This window comes from Phascolarctos cinereus, unplaced genomic scaffold, assembly GCF_003287225.1.
Source record: "Phascolarctos cinereus isolate Bilbo 61053 unplaced genomic scaffold, phaCin_HiC Scaffold_3;HRSCAF=262, whole genome shotgun sequence".
Classification (NCBI taxonomy): Eukaryota; Metazoa; Chordata; class Mammalia; order Diprotodontia; family Phascolarctidae; genus Phascolarctos; species Phascolarctos cinereus.
Window position 1 is genome coordinate 107,906,122 of NW_027555736.1, and position 17,932 is coordinate 107,924,053.

At 39.5% G+C, this 17,932-nt stretch overlaps 1 protein-coding gene across 2 annotated transcripts in view; it reads right to left on the bottom strand.

The window, feature by feature from the left end:
• The window catches only part of SUFU (SUFU negative regulator of hedgehog signaling), a 133,799-nt gene that overhangs the window by 112,391 nt on the left and 3,476 nt on the right, over positions 1–17,932 (bottom strand). For both annotated transcript variants that reach the window (XM_020967505.2, XM_020967501.2), the window contains exon 2: positions 11,989–12,123. In XM_020967505.2, coding sequence (XP_020823164.1) covers positions 11,989–12,123 — 135 coding nt within the window. The remainder of the gene's footprint in view (positions 1–11,988; positions 12,124–17,932) is intronic.

Genomic DNA, 17,932 nt, shown 5'->3' on the forward strand with positions numbered 1-17,932 from the left:
TATTGCTGGATCAAAGGTATGCACATTTTTATAGCCCTTTGGGCACAGTTCCAAATTGTTCTCCAAAATAGTTGGATCATTTTACAACTCCACCAACAATGCATGAGTGTTCCAATTTTCCCACATCTTCTCCAACATTTATCATTTTCCAGTTTTGTCATGTTGGCCAAACTGATAGGTGTGATGTGATACCTCAGAGCTGTTTTGATGTGCATTTCTCTAATCAATAATGATTTACAGCATTTTTTCATATGATTATAGATGGATTTAATTTCTTCATCTGAGAACTGTCTGTTCATATCCTTTGACCATTTATCAATTGGGGAATGGCTTGTATTCTTATAAATTTGCTTTAATTCTCTACATATTTTAGAAATGAGGCCCTTATCAGAGAGACTAGTTGTAAAAATTCTTTCCCAATTTTCTACCTTCCTTCTAATCTTAGTTGCATTGGCTTTGTTTGTGCAAAAACCTTTCAATTTAATGTAATCAAAATTATCTATTTTGCTTTTCATAATTTTCTCTATCTCCTGTTTGGTCATGAATTCTTCTGTTCTCCATAGATCTGATAGGCAAACTATTCCTTGTTCTCCCAGTTTACTTGTAGTATCAGCCTTTACATCTAAGTCATGAACCCATTTCAGCTTTATTTTGGTATACAGTGTGAGATCTGGGTCTATACCTAGTTTCTGCCATACTCTTTTCCAATTTTAGGAGGTGAATTCTTAACCACAAAAGGGATAGAGGTGATCCCAAACATCATATGATTATATGAAACTAAAAAGGTTTTGCACAAACAAAATCAGCCCAAAGGAAGGGGTCAATGGGAGGGGGGGGGATCTTTACATTTAGTCTGATATCCAAGATATATAGGGAACACAAATATATATGACCAAAAGCCAATCCCCAAAGGATATGAACAAACAGTTCTCAAAAGAACTTCAAGCTTAACAACTATATGAAAAAATTATCAATATGAGAAATACACATCAATACTGTGAGGTTTTATCTCACACCCAGCAAATTTACAAAGATGACAAAAGATAGAAATGGTGAATTCCAAAAAGAACATAGAAAGACAAGCACACTAATATGCATTTGGTGGAGCCATGTTCCAACCATTCTTTTTTTTTCCTTAAATAATTCTCATCATTGTGGGGGTTTTTTGTTCTTTTTTTTTTTTTGCCTAGGCAATGGGTTTAAATAACTTGCCCAGGGTCACACATCTAGTAAGTGTTGTATCTGAGGCCAGATCTGAAAACAGGTCCTCCTGACTCCAGGTCAGTGCTCTATCCACTGCACCATCTAGCTTCCCCTGTTCCAACCATTCTTGAAAGTAATATTGAATTATGCTAAGTGTCTAAAACAACCATATTCTTTGACCCAAAGACACCACTGCCAGGAATGTTCCCAAAGTAGGTCAAAGATAGAAGGCAAAGTTGCATATACACCAGAATATTTACAGCAGCACTTTTTGTGGTAGCAAAAAACTGCAAAGAAAGTTGGGGAAATGGCTAAACAAATTATGGTATCTGAATTACACAGTAAGAAATTATAAAAGTGAAGAATTCAGAGAAGCATGAGAAGACATATTAACTGATAAAAAATGAAATAAGGAGAACCAGAAAAACAATATAAACAAGGACTACAACACTGTAATTGGAAAGAACTAAAAAACTGAAACTGAATGCTCTTTAATTATAATGTCCCAAGCTTGGCCTCAAAATAGAGATATGACATTGTACCTCCCTCTGTCTTTGTAGAGGTGGGGGACTATGGACATAGAATATTATATATAATGGTAAACTTGGTTGATGTATTGTTAATTTTGCTGAAATTCTTTTCTATCTTTCTTTGTTATAATGGATGGCTCACTAGATAGGGATCTATTAGAAAATAAGGTGGTATAAAAATGATACTAACAATTTTTTAAATGTAGGAACATAGAAAACACTTCTGCTATGTGACTATTCTGCTGAGCTTAAACTCATGGAAATGACACAGGCAGAAATACTAATTTAGCATATCAAAAGACACACAAAATAGAATAGCCAGTATCTCCAATTCTTTCCCTTAGTTTGAACAATGATGACAGCCTTCTCTGGCCCATGAACAGAAAAGGAATCCCCCTCAATATTTCCAAATGAGGCTTATGGTCCAAGTGGCAGGTTCAGCTTCAGGAAGAGGTCTGAAGGACAAATCTTCCCTGCCCTCAAGCCAAGGGAACTCCTCTCTACCTAGGTGGTCTAAATCTCTTGCATTTAAGCAGGGGAGGTCTATTATTTCGCACAAACAACTGCCCTGAAACTAAACACCCTCTGGAAGACAAAGCCCAGTGACCACTGCTTCAGGGAGGCCTACCTCCATGGTAGTGGAGAATTTCCTTTGCTCTGTGAAACTCAAGGCAAGCTCTTCTCATTGGCTCTAGAAGGAATTCTTCTTCCCCTGTCAAAGGACTAAACAGTGCTTAGCCTCCCTAGCTAAGCAAGAATAAGTCCCCCAGCTAGGTGTGCCAGAGTAAAAGCAAGAGGGTTTGGAGAAATCCTCAGGGATAAAATGTATGTTAAGAAGTTTGAGCAATTCATAAGCTTTTAAAGAAAACATTCAACATTTCCCATCTTCAGGTAGTTAAGGCCACAATAAACACCAAATAACAAAGTTAGTCTATCCCCAGTGTTTAAAGAAATCATCTACCTGGATCAGACTCAGGCTGACAGCAAAACCAAAGGAGAAAAGAGACCTTCACCCATTCAAATAAATAAGCTCTTTACAGAATAAATCTAAAGAAAGTCTCTGGGCAGAGAGAGGAAGAGCTGGATCAAGTTTTTAACCACAAAGAGACTGATGTCCTTTTGTCCACATTATGCTCCAAACAAAGGATCGTTTGTAGAGCAGACCTCCCCTTCCTCAGTCAGAGAGAGAAGAGATTGTACTAGATTCCCCCTTCAGAGCATGACTCCCACCTTTCAAGCAACAAGCATTTATTAAACACCAACTATGTAAAAACAAGATATATATCAGATAAGCTGAAGATAATCAAAATAGGGAAGGTACTGGTGTTAACAAGGATCAGGAAAGGCTTCTTTATAGGAGATGAAATTTTAGCTAAAGCATGAAGAAATCCAGTGAGGGTAGAAGGCACAGATGAAGAGAAAAGGAACTGAAGACATAGTAGATGGCCAGGGAAAATGTGGAGTCCATAGATGGAATGTCCTGTCTTGAGGAATGGCAAGGAGGCCAGTGAACTAGACAGCAGAGTACCAAGGTGGAAGAAGGGGGAGATTAAGGTGTGAGAAGACAGGACAGGGAGGAAGGGGGCCAGGTTATAAAAGGCTTTGACTGACAAAGGATTTGATATTTGATCCTCAAGGTAATGGGAAGCTATCAAAATTTTATGGAGAAAAGATCATGATCAGACCTGCATTTTTTAGTACAATCAATTTGAGAGCTGAACTGGAGTGGGAAAATACTTGAGGCAGGGAGATCAACCAGAAGACAATAGTCCAGGGCAATAGTCCAGATGTGAAATGATGAGGGCTTGAACCAGGGTGATGGCAGTGTCAGAACAGAGAAGGGGGTTGTATATAAAAGATTTTATGAAAGGTAGAAAGGACAGGACCTGGTAATAGATTGGATACAGGAGGTGAGAGAAAGTGAAGAGTTAAGGATGATTTAATAAGTGGTTTCCTTTGTAATACTTTTGTGTTATATTTTATGCATTTAAAAATAATATTCTGCCAAAGAGATCCATGACATTAAAAAAAAAAAGGTTAAGAACTCCTGCTCTAAAGTTTCTGATGAATTGGAACCCCAGCAGCTTCTACCTAAAGTTCTCAAAGAGTCTCTCTGACCCATCTGCTCCTCTGGAGCCCATCAACCCAGCTATAGCTACTCCATCACAGAAGGGAAGACCAGAGTATTACAGGTCCCAGCAAGCACTTAGCAGATTCCACTCAGTTGTCTCTCAAGCATGGCAGGTTCCCACACATCACAACTCAAGGGGAAGAGTAGTTAATAATATTTCTCTTAGCTGAAGTTAGTTGAAGATGGCCTTAGGGCTCCTGGCAAATCATCAGTGTCTCCCCATTGGCTTTTCCCAGCTGGAACCTGCCCCATCTACTATTTCAGAATTAGCCTCATAAAACCACCTGATCAAACAAGTGCTCTCTTGTAGCATTTCCTCCAGTGAATGGGAGCTGTGAAGTAACTTCTAGCACTCTCAGAGAAGTTGCCTTTGGGATAATGTTAGGGAAAGGGGGGAAAAACAAAAGGCCCTATATCCTCTGGACTTCTAGGCATCTGCCTACACTTGGTATACAGGTAAGTAGAACCAAGAAAACCTTCCTTGTTTCTGAGTGGTAGGGATTATTAATTGCTCTAAACATACAATAAGAGTTTTATAAATGCTTTGATAGTTGATATAAAAGGATTCAAACAAAAAGGGAAGTCTAGTGTAACAGGGAAATACTTTGATTGAAAAGCTGAGACACCTGGACTCAAGTCAGTCTACCTCTCTGGGTTCCATTTTCCTCACTGTAAAATGAAGGTTTTCTTTACTAGATGATTTCTGAAGTCTCTTCCTGCCCTAAAGTTTCATGACTCAATGTCAAGTCCCTACCAACCTTCTGACAAATTACAGACACTTCACCAGCGAATATCTGAGCACCTTCCCCCGTTTCTTCCTTGAAGGATCTTGTCACAACCAGAAAACTCATAATTCCAATTCAAAATCTCCTAGTTTTCAAGTCTGAAGCCAGAACACACTGTCTCTGAGTCTTAGCTTTGTGTGCAAAATTACCCATTGAAATAAGTTTTAAATGGGAACTCATTTTAAATGGGCCACCCTATATAAAAAGTTTGGGAAATCAGGGAAGAAAGTCTTTCTTCCCTTAAGAAGCCCTCAGGACAAAGGGGAAATCTTGTAGGATACCCCTTACAATACCATTTACTTCTGTAATAAAGAACTGTTCAGCAAATGTCTGAGGACAGCCCTTACAAGTCCTATTAGCATCACGATGTAATAATGCCTGAAAGCTTCATGGCTTTGCAGGTCAAAGCACAGGCCCTGATGGGGTCAGTCCTCTTTTGGTCATTCGAGGTTGCCTCTTCTAAAATGAGTTCTCTCATGTTAACCAGGGAACTCTGGGGCCCTAACTGAGGATGTGACAGGCAGGCCAAACTGCCAGAATTCCTAAGTCACACAGGAAATAGTGTTCTTTTAACTGGAAATAAATCTGTCAGCAGGAAGGCCCAGGGCTAGCTGTACTGAACAACCTTTGCAGGTTCTTATTAAAAAATATAAATTAAAGTCCAACATATTCATTTCATTTCCTACATCTGTTAGCTATTTTAACTCCATTGTTAATACTATAACATAGGGTCCGAATTCAGTGAAGATTAATTCCCATTATGCTGACACCACAATGGAATAAGGGCCTAGCAAGCATCTGGGATGTCTAGTTACAAACTTTTGCTCTCTAACACATGGTCAATATAATGATAAGGCCTCAACCTGAGGAAACCCATGAGAGGAAAGCTTGATTAAACAACCCAATTAGAAGTTCAAAACTGGTTATATATAGAAGGTCCAGACTAAACTGGAAGAGCTATGGTGCCACTTTTGACTCCTCCTAATTCATGTCCCTTATCTCAAAGTCCTTCCCCACTCCACTCCATCCTTCACAAAGCAGCCAAATTGATTTTCCTTAAGTGTACATCTGACAACAGCATTCTCCTGCTCAATAACCTCTACTGGCTCCCCACTGCCTTCAGGATAAAACAAAAATTCCTCTGGTTTGGCTTTTAAAGCCCTTCACAACCGACTCAACCTATCCTTTTAAAATTTCCTGCGCATGGCCCAGCCTAGACTTCTCTCTATTTTCCTCTGGATCTTTGTACGGGCTATCCATAATGCCTGGAATGCATTCCCTCACAGAATCATTCTCCTCCTTTTAAAACCTAATTCAAGCACCACCACCTACATAAATCCTTTCTTGATACCACCAACTGATACTACTCTCCCTTAATATCTTGTATTTATTTTATATTTATTCTGTATATGTACTAGTATCTCTCTCTGTATGTGTATATATATTGTATATATATATATATATAGTATTTATATGTGCATATGTATACACACACACACACACACACACACACACACACACAAATAGATGCATGTTGTCTCTCTTGATAGAACGTAAGCTCCTGGAAGAGGGGAAAAAAAGAACGAAGTAAAAAGTGCACAGCAGAGAACAGAAGAAAACTTACAAGGAAGCAAAGATGAATAGCTCTGAACATAATGTATAGTATTTATTATACAGGCTTTCTTGAAATGGAAATGTATTGAATCCCCTCTCACATTCTGCTGTGCACATGGCAATGTTTTTTTTTCTTATTTTGTATTTAAGTTTTAGTATTTAAGTTTGTTTCTTTTTCTTATTGTATATTTAAGTTTAAAATAAATTAATAAAAGAAATTTTTTAAAAGAATGCAAGCTCCTTGAAAGCAGGCAAGTTTTTCATTTTTTGACCCTGTATTCTCACTATCATCCTCATTCTCCCAATAAAGTTTCAATTTCTCCCTATTCCTAATGCCTACAAATACACCCATGCCCTCCCCTATCCTTAATAAAAATTTTTTTTTTAAAAACTTCACTTGATCCAACTATCCCAACTAGCTTTTGTTCCATCTCTCCTGCCTTTCATGGCTAAACTTCTTGAGAAGGCCATCTACTTGCAGTGCTTTTACTTCCTTTCCTCTCACTCTTTTTTCTAAACATTCTGCATATCATTAAACTTAAATTGATCTTACCAGAGTTACCAATGATATCTCAGTTGCTAAATCTGATAGCCTTCATTCAATCCTCATTCTTCTTGACATCTCTGTAGTTTTTTATACAGCCTCTCTCTTGGTTCTCTTCTCAGCCTCCTTTCCTGGATCTTCATCCAGAGGTCATGGCTACTAACCATGGGTATCCCCCAAGGCTCTGTCCTGGGACCTCTTCTCTTCTCCCTTTATACTATTTTCACTTAGTAACCTTATCAGCCCCTATGAATTCAATGATCATTTCTATGCAGATGATTCTCAGATCTATTTATTCATCCCTACCCTCCAGTCTTAAATCATCAGCTGTCTTTTGGACATGAGACCTGGATTGTCTCATACACATCTCAAACTCAGCATATTCAAAGCAGAACTTCTTATCTTTCCCCCCAAAACTCTTCTCTCTTCTGAATTTCTCAAGTATTAAGGGCACCGCCAGTCTCACAATCACTCATAATATTGGTATCATCTTCAACCCCTTACTTGAACTCTCTCCACACATCTAATTTGTTTTCAAATCTTGTCACTTCTACCTTTCATCTATCAATCCTTTCCTCCATTCACACATCCATCAACTTGGTGTGGGTCATTATTACCCCCATGCCTAAATTACTGTTATTACAGTAATACTGACAGCCTTCTGTTTGTCTCCCAGGCTTTATATCTCTCTCCTCTCAAATCCATCCTCTACTCAGCTGCCAAAGTGATTTTACTAAATAGTAGATCTTGACCATGCCATTCTCTACTCAATTAACCTCAATGACCTAATACCTCCTGAAAGAAACATAAAATGTTGCTTGGCGTTTAAAGTCCTCCACAACCCGGCCCGTTCCTACCTTCCCATAGTCTTCTTAACACTTTACCTACCCCCTCTTTCATTTACTCTATGATCCAGTGACACTGACTTCCTAGCTATTCCTTGTACACAATGCTCCAAATCTCTGGACTCTGCGGTTCTCAATCATACTTGGAATATTCTCCCTCTTCACTTCCACTTCCTGTGTTCCTTACCTTCCTTCAACATTCGGCTCAACTCTACCTTCTGCAAGAGGTTTTTCCTGTTCCACACTGAGTCCCTCAATCCCACAATCCTCCTCCCTATTGAGATTATCTTCCATTTACACTACACATATCTTGTCTGTATGATTTTTTTTTGGCACATTGTCTCTGGCAGAATATGAATTCCTTGAGGGAAAGGACCACGTATTTGCTTCTTTGTATCCCCAGAGCTTAGCACAGAACCTGGAACATAGTAAGCATTTAATAAATACTTGCTGACTGACTTGCTTGTTGACTGATTGACACTTACAAATCTCTCAAGTAAAGCAGCAACAGGAGCAGAATCAAGACAGCTGAGTAAAACTAGCCAAACTCTCCCAAAATTTCCCTCTAAATAACTTTAAAATAATGTGGTTTAAAGTTAAAATTTAAAGCAACATAATCAACAAAAAGTTGGAGTGAGACATTTTTCCAGTCCAGGACAACTTCAGGAGATTGAGATCTATGGCACTGAGGTGGGAGCTGGCTAGAAATGCAGCATTAGCTTTGTGCCTTGAAAGGAGTGGCAGCAGCAACAGCAGTAGCCTCCAGAAGCTCTCACTGCCCAGAGACAATAAGGGAACTGAACACCTGGTCAGAAAGAGATTCCTGAGAATACGGACCCCTGTACTAGCACTAGTAGTAGGAATGGGTATCATCTGGCAACTCCATTGCCCATTACTAAGTTTCAGGTGACAGTTAAAGGGAAGAATAGAGTTGTGGTCAAGAGATAGCAGGGGCCCTACATGGGAAGGACCAGAGAGCCGTGATCATATTCCCTGGATCACACCCACTTGGAAGCATCAAAAACTTACAAGCCTTTAGAACCAGCTGTAAAAACAGCAGGACAAAAAAGTTTGAAACTTGGGACAGTGACCCCTGTCCCCTATCCTGCCTCCCCAGGAGTGAGCAGAGCCTATATCTTACATAAAATTAAAAGTCAAAAACTAGAGTGGGAAAATGAGCAAACAACAACAAAAGAAACTTATGCCACTATAGTGACAGGTAAGTTCAAGACACAAACACAAGAAGACAGCTATGTGAAAACATCTATAAGCAAAGCCTTAAAGAAAAAATGCACACAATGCATTTCCACAATGCACAATGTTGGACCAACAAGACTCCCTAGACGAGGGGGCAGCTAGGTGGCACAGTGGATAGAGCACCGGCCCTGGATTCGGGAGGACGTGAGTTCAAATTCGGCCTCAGACACATAACACTTACTAGCTGTGTGACCCTGGGCAAGTCACTTAACGCCCATTGCCCAACAACAAAAAAAAGAATTCCTAGAAGAGCTGAAGAAAGTTTTTTTTAAAAAAGAGTAAAAAAAAGTAATTTTAAAAATCAAATAAGACCAGCAGAGGAAAAACTGGGAAAAGAAATGAAAGCAATAAAAGAAAATTATGAAGAGAGAATTAATAGCTTGGTAAAAGAGGCACAAAAAATACTGAAAAAATAACTTCTTAAAAAAATCAGAATTGGCCAAATGGTAAAAGAGGTACAAAACCTCACCGAAGAAAATAATTCCTTAAAAATTAGACTTGGTCAAGTAGAAGCTAATGACTCCATAAGAATAAAGTCAAAAAGGGGCAGCTAGGTGGCGCAATGGATAGAGCACCAACCCGGGAGTCAGGAGGACCTGAGTTCAAATATGACCTCAGATACTTGACAGTTAATAGCTGTGTGACTCTGGGTAAGTCATGTAACCCCATTGCCTAGCAAACACACACACACACACACACACACACACACACATGAAGTCTAAAGAATGAAAAAAAAAACCCATAGAAGAAAATGTGAAATATCTCACTGAAAAAACACATGACCTGGAAAATAGATCAAGGAGAGATAATTTAAGAATTATTAAACTAACTAAAAGTCATGATTAAAAATTTTTTTAATTAAAAAAAAAAGTCCCAGACATCATATTTCAGGAAATTATAAAGCAAAACTGACCAGATATCTTCAAACCAGAAGGCAAAACAGAAATTGAAAGAATCCACTGATCACCTGAAAAAGATCCCAAAATAAAAACTATAAGGAATATTATAGCCAAATTCCAGAACTCCCAGGTCAAGGAGAAAATACTTCAAGCAGCCAGAAAAAAAACAATTCAAATATTGTGCAGCCAGTCAGGATCACACAAGACTTAGCAGCTACCCCTAAAAAGAAGCAGAGGGCTTAGAATACGATATTCAAGAAAGCAAAGGAGCTAACCAAAAAAACCCTACCCACTGAAACTGAACATAATCCTACAGGGGAAAAAAACTAGATATTTAATGAAAGAAAGGATTTCCAAGCATTCCTGATGAAACCATCAAAGCAGCAGCAACCAAGACAGTAAGACTAGATCCATTTCAACTTTTTCTTTCCCCCCAGTTACCACTATGCAGTACAGACTGGGATAAAGACCAAGATCAAGTAACGCTAGCTAACACTTACACATCGCTTGAAGGTTTGCAAAGCATTTTATATGTCATCTCATCTGATCCTCCCAACCCTACAAGTGAGGTGCTATTATCATTCCCTTGGTACAGATGAACAAACTGAGACGCAGAGAAGTGTCTTCTCATCTCTTCTCTCTCTCATGTCAGATTGCCAACTCCTTTCTAGCCGTCTCTGCCTGAACATCAGCATCCTACACTCAACATATCCAAAACAAAACTCACTGTCTTCCCTCCCAAATCTTTCTCCAAATGTTCCTATTTCCAATTAGGGTATTTCTATCCCTCTAGTCACCCAAGTTGGAAATCTTAGACTCAGCTTTGACTCTTCTCTCTCCACAAGTATCAGAGACCTGTGAGCCCTGGAGAGGGAAGCCCATCAAAAAACTTTGGGGATCCTTTCCTCAATCATCCTAAGCCTCTCTGAGCCCACCTGGAGACCATCCATTGGGCCCTGACACTAGAACCATACTTCCCCTAAGAGCCCCAACTCTGACCCCTAAATACCCAGATCCCACCATGATTTCCCCTTCCTAACAGTGCAACCTAAAGACTCTGGACCTTGCCATCTACCTTGTCTAAAGCTCTATAAAGTGCATCTCTCACTTACTAGGTACCCTCCAATCAACCTTGCAGCTGAACTTTTCTTTATGTGTTATCTCTTCAATTAGAATGTGAACTCTAAATCCAGAGGCTATCTTAATTTTCTGTGTTTTTCCAGAGCTTAGCAGAGAGCTTAGCACATTATAAGAGCTTCATAAATTATTTTTCCATTCCATTCCTAGATCCCAACTCTCAATTCCCATATCCAATCAATTGCCCAAATACTGACTGATTTCACCTCCACAATACATTTCTTCTCAATCCAGTCTACAACTTTCATCTAAAGGTTTCTTTTCTATCGTATTGCTCCTCACTATCCCTCTGTTCTTTTTGTTTCTCACGTGGTTGTACTCCTTTGGACTTCTCCTTCATGTCCCCAGGAGCCTCATCTCCTGGAAGATCACATCAGCCCTGATACTTATACCTCTCATCAGTACTTTCTACCCCTGGTGCCCCTTACTGGAGGGAAAGGGGAAGAGCTCCTCCCAGAGCCTCTATGTAAGAAGGGCACCCAAGCCAGCCATCTCTTCATTTTCTACCTGGATGTACTTCTCTGGTCTTCTCCGTGATGTCCATTTACTCCCCTTCCCCTGCCCTGTGCCAGGAACTTGGTACTTTCTGTTCCTCCCCAGCTTCTTTTTGTATTGTCTTCCCCCATTAGATTGCTAACTTCTCAGGGTAAGGACTATCTTTCCTTTTTGTATTTGTATCCCTCAGCACTTAACACATGCCTAGAACAGTATAGATGCTTGATAAATGTATGCTGACTGACAAGCAAATAGGTAAGTAGTTCTAAAGTGTGATCTTGGCAGAGAACAAACACTCTGTAGTCATCTAGCACATACTATCTATTCAAAATACTCATGAGATCCCTGATACCAGAGCACAGACACAAAAGGTCCACAAAGAAAATGCTTGTAGCCCAATTTCATGCCACTTCAACAAAGCTTCACAGGTGTTAACTCTACCAGACAATGTCACTGCTGCTTTGGCTAAGCTAAGCCTCAGAAAACAGGACACAAGTTTAAGCCAAAGGCTAAGAAAGAAGTTAATGGGCAGGTGGGCACATACTCACTCGTGGACTCTGTTGTCGCCATATAAATCACTCAGTCCAAAGCTAACGTAGTGCCAGTGTTCAGGGACATTTGCACCTGGACTTCCCAAGTTCCTGTACATGCTAACATAGTCCAAGGGATCTGGTCCACCCAACCTGCAAGACACAGAGAGGAGAAAAGTCAATGAAAATTGGATAACTAAACAAAGCAAAAGAAAGGACATACTTTGCAGCCAGAAGAACCAGACTTCTCATCAAACCCTGACTTTCCCTTCATCTATCTCCTTTGTTTTTACTCATGCTACTAAACAGAGGAAATACACAATTAAGCCCATAGGTTCTACTACAAAATTTTATCTGATCTCAACTAGGTCCTCACTGTGGTAAAACAATCCTTTTACTCCTCCCTAATTGCTATTCACCATAGCAGCTATTCCAAACTTTCTTTTCTTTCCTTTCATCTCCCAGACCAACTTCTTCCCCTACCCTATCAGCTAATGATTTCACCTTACACTTTACCAGGAAAACTGAGGCCTTGTGAGGTCCCCTCTTTGAGCAGCTAAGTGGAACAACAGATAGAGTGAAGTCAGGAAGATGCATCTTCTTAAGTTCAAATCTGATCTCAGACACTTATTAGCTGTGTGACCCTGGGCAAGTCACTTAATCGGGTTTGCCTCAGTTTTCTCACCTGTAAAATGAGCTGAGGAAGAAAACGGCAAATCATTTTATTATCTTTGCCAAGAAAACTCCAAATGGGGTCAGAAAGAGGTGGACACAACTGAAAAACTAAACAAATGAGTTCCCTCTTCTTTATCTCACAATCTCTTTACGTTATCCCCTATTAACTTCTTCCTCTACTGCAGTTTCTGATAAAGAAATGGCACTTCTCCCCACCAAGGCCAATGCTTCTACATGTTCCCTTGTTCTCATCCCTTCTCCAGAAGATTACCACCATATCACTCCCTCTTTCCTGCTCTATCTAGAATTTCTTTCCTGCTGTTTACAAACACTACTAGTCTCCCTCATTCTTTTTTTTGGGAGGGGTGGGGTATGAGGCAATTGGGGTTAAATGACTTGCCCAGGGTCACACAGCTAGTGTCAAGTGTCTGAGGCTAGATTTGAACTCAGGTTCTCCTGACTCCAAGGCTGGAGCTCTATCTACTGTGACAACTAGCTGCCCTAGGTCTCTCCCATTCTTAAAAAGCTACCAAGGGATCCTACCTTCCCACTAAGTTATCATCTTATATTTCTCTGTACTTTTCTCAAATTTCTTGAAAAAGCAGTCTACACTGGTTGCCTGCACTTCCTATCCTCTCACTCTCTTCTAAACCTTCTGCAATCTAGCTTCTACCTATTGTCCTATATATCTCTCCTCTCTTAGCAAAGCTACTTAAGAAGACTTTTTAAAATTGATGCCTTTCCTCTCACTCTCAACTCTTTGAAGTCTAGTTTCTGACTTCACTACTTAACTAAAACCATTATCTCCAAATTTACCAATCATCTTAACTACAAAATATGGTCTTTTCTAAATTCTTATCCTTCTTGACCTCTCCACAGCATCTGACACTATGGAGCACCCTCTTCTCTTGAATACACCTTCCTATCTGAGTTTCTGTGACAATGCTCTCTCCTGATAATCATTCCTTCTTGGAATTCTTTGCTGGGATCATTATCCACATCATACCCTTAACTGTAGGTGTACCCAAGGCACTGTCCAGGGCCCTCTCTTCTTTTTTACCTAAAGTTTCTCACCTGTTAACCTCATCAACTCCCATGTGTTTAATTACTATCTATTATAGATAATATCCAGTACTACTCTCTTTCTCTGGCCCCAAGCCTGGATTTCTGCCTGTCTACTGGACATTCCAAAATGTTTTGTAGACATCTCACATTCAATCGCATTCAACATATTCAAAACAAAACTCATTATCTTTACCCCAAAATCTACCTTTCCCCTTGAACTATCCACATTTCTGTCCAAGGCACCACTATCCCTTCCAGTCATCTAGCTTAATCATCCTCAACTTCTCATTCACAAAAAATATCCAATAAGTTACTAAATCTTGTCATTTCTATCTTCATGATATCTCTACTATAAATCACCTTCTATCCACTCGCACAGGCACTATTGCTATAGTTTCCTAGTATCTCTGTCTCAAATCCCTCTCCACTCCAATCCACCAATTTCAGGCAACACCAAAGTGATGAAATTCTGACCTTCTTACTACCACCCCTCAAATCCATATATACTCAATAAACCCCTACTTATTATCCTAAAGACAAGAAATTAAAAGTCCCTCCCAACCTGGCTCCATCTTACCTTTCTAGCCTTATTATTAGACATAACTCCCCTCCACCCATTCTAAGATCCAATCATACTGGCCTTTTTGATGCTCTTCATACACATTCCAGCTCTCATTTCCATGCCTTTCCACTGACTGTCCCTCTTGTCTAGAATGTTCTCCTTTCCAACTTCTACCCTTTGGAATTCCTGGTTTCCTTTAAGACTCAGTTTAAGAGCACTCAGTTCTGCAAGACACCATGCTGGTGTCCATAGTTGCTACTGCCTCCTCCCCAAGATTAATTTATTTCTACTTTGTATGGTTTTGAAGACACCTGTGTATAGGTTTGTTGCCCCACAATTAGAATATGAGCTACTTGAGGACAGGAATTGTTTTGTTTTTGGTTTTGTATTCATAACACCTAGCAAATAGTACTCAATAATACTTGTTGATTAAGTAACTGATGTTAGCTTCCTCTTTCTGGACTGGCCTGAAAGATGAGAACAAGAAATAATGAACAGAGGACGACCCGAATCTCTAACTACCAAAATCTTTCCCCTGCTATCAACTGGCAGGGCCCCTTTTGGAAATGCAACTATCTGCTCAGGTGTATGCCTTGCTTCCTGATGTCTCCAATTACAGATGACAAGCAATACTAGCATGAGTTACCTATTTTTCATCACGCCTGTAAACATGGCAAGAAGCTTCGATGCAATGCATGAACCCTTTAGATGGAATTCAATCAGTCACTGCTGAAAGGCTAACAGGAACTCTGGGAGGCAATATTCCAAACTCTCTTTTTGTTCCTGGGCTAAGGGTCTGAACTACATTCTCTCCTCTTCAGGAGGGTAATTCCTGAAAGACCATATTGTGCTCTATGTTAATTATGCTTTATTCTAAACAAGCTGAAAGCCTACAGCCTGCACAGACACTAACTAGCCTGCACCCTACAGACCAAAGCTGGTCTTTTATCATTGCAAGGGACAAAAGCCAAACTTGAGATAACTCAACTACGCACACAAAACTACAGCAAAGACCATGCTGGGCTCAACATGGCAAGCTCCTGCAGCTGGAAGACACTGTCCACGTGACTGCCTGCTCAAAGGTAGAGTTGGAACATTAAATGAATTTAGGCCTCAGAGGAGCCCATTAAATTCACCACACAATTCCCACAGTCTGGTGCACAGAGAAAAGCATTTACGGAAGAACCACAGTCATCATCTCACTCTAAGGATTTAATTCAATCAAGGACTTTTAAACAGTAATTAGTGCTTTACAAAATCATTGGACTTTTCTTCAGCATCTGTGGGGAAATGGGTCATTTTGACAAACACAAACTTAACTGAAACCACCTTCTAACGCCAACATTTACTCTCAAATACTTTTTTCTCATCCTTCCTTAAGCACATGATAATTAGTGCAATGAATATGTTGAAGGAAAGATATTCTCATTTTAAAAATCTTGTTCATATAAAAATACATATTGCAAATGGTCAGGGCAGACCTAGTAGTGGAGTGCCATTTAAAACTGGTTGATCGGGTTCTGTACATCCCTAAGAGTGTACCATACAGTCTCTACAGAAACCTTCATTTCTAAGTATGCTAGGAACATGCAAGGAAAGAGTTTCTGTGGCATACGATACAATACAATCTAATACAAAGAGCATCTGTCCTCATTGGGATGGACAGGAAAAGAGAAAAGAAGCAGCAAACCTCCATTTCTACCCTCCCTTTTGCTTTTAAAATTTATTTCATTAATCCCAAAACCAATGGGACTAAGAAAAAGTAGGAATAGAGCTCTTGGAAAAAACTCCAGAGGGTCAAGAAAGAAGCAATAATAGCTGATATTTAAACATCATTTTTAAATTAGCAAAGTATTTTACATATACATATGTATATATAAATATATGCACACACACATATATATACACACACACACACACATTTTTTAATATATATAATTTCACTTAATTCTCACAACAACACTGTTTGGTAGGTGTTTAAACAAAACAATGTGTATGCCCAATAGTGTGTACCCTCTTTACCTGCTCCAGCTTCCAGCTGTGAATTAATTTCCAAACCTAAAGCCTCATCAGTTTTCATCCCTCCATGACACTCTGAGAAGTTCAATTGCTTCTCTAATCCTATTTTCTTCACTCCTCATAAGAAATCCCAAAGATGCCAGGTCAAGAGGTAGAGACAGGGGTTTTCCTTAAAATTAAAACTACATGACCAAAAGTCAAACCAAAGCTAACTTTGGCCCCAAGCACAGTATGTTCTATTCTGCCAGTCAAAGACCTGATTGAAAGCAGATGAGCATGTGGAAAATAATATTTTGCACTTAAAGATGTTATCCAAAGATCCAAAGTATCTTTCATGTTTGCTGTGGAGAGAGGAGCTTGAAACACTCAACTTTGGGCTGAAAGTCAGTTGCCAGGCATTAAGTTGGTCCCAAGATTCTAATACCCAGACTGCTATTGTGGATTTGTGTTTCACTACCTTCTCTGCTCACCAGACATCCTGGCCTTCAGCCAGAGAAATCACTAGCGGGCATTTCTAGCACAAGGGCCACTGATATACTGTGGAGAAAGTAACTAGAAGGCAACTCCATGCCACAACCAAACACAGGCAGGATCACTTGAGAACTTTTAAGTCAATCACACAGTAAAATAGCAGCTGGAATGGAATCCCAAACTTAGGATCTGTGAGTTGCTAGCCATTTCTCAATTATTCAAAAAAAGACTCAAAGTTCTAAAGACAATCTTTTACTAAGCTAGTCTTTCTTATGATAGCAGTTCTGTATCACAAAGTACTGTATGACCGTTTTCTTAGTTATTATATTTCAACCCCTCTTTGAAAAGTCATAAGTTGGTTAACAATCCAATCCAACATCACTTATTAAGTACCTCCTGCTACTATGTGCTAGGCACTAGAGATACAAAGATTAAAAATAATTTCTGTCCTTAAGGAACTTACATACTCCTGGGAGGAATATGATGTGTAAACAAAAAAAGTATATGACAGAATCTGAGGACAAAGAATTCTAAGAACTATGAGAGATCAGAAAAGGTTTTCCAAAGAAGATGGCACATGAGCTGAACCTTGAAGGAACCTGGGGATTCTAAGAGGCCGAGGTGAAGATGGAATGAATTCTAGGTATACAAAACAGCCACAGGCTATCAGAGGTACAGAGACAAGAAAGTGCAAGAGTCTGAGGAACGACAATCAGGTTAGTTTGTTAGGAATGCAGAATACACGAATGGGAATAACATGAAATAAGCCTGGAAAGGTTGCCTGGAACCAGATCATAAAGGGTTTTAAAAGCCAAACTGAGTAGTTTATTTTATTCTAGAGACAACAGGAAGCCATTAAAGTTTCATGAGTATGTGAGATAGTCAGATGTGTGCTTTAGGATGATTATTGTGGGCAGCTGTGTAAAAGATGGATTGGAAACAGGAAAGACTGGGAGCTAGGAAATCCAATTGGAAAGCTGCTGCAATAGTCAAGTTCAAGGTGATAAGGGCCTGAACTACGATGACAGCCATTTGGATGGAAAGAAAAAGGATGGATGTGAGAAACACTATGGAGGTAGATTCAAAAAGACTTGGCAGCTAACTAGATATGACAGTGAATAAAAACATGATTGTGATATTAAGGTTTTGAACCAGGGTGACAAAAAGGAT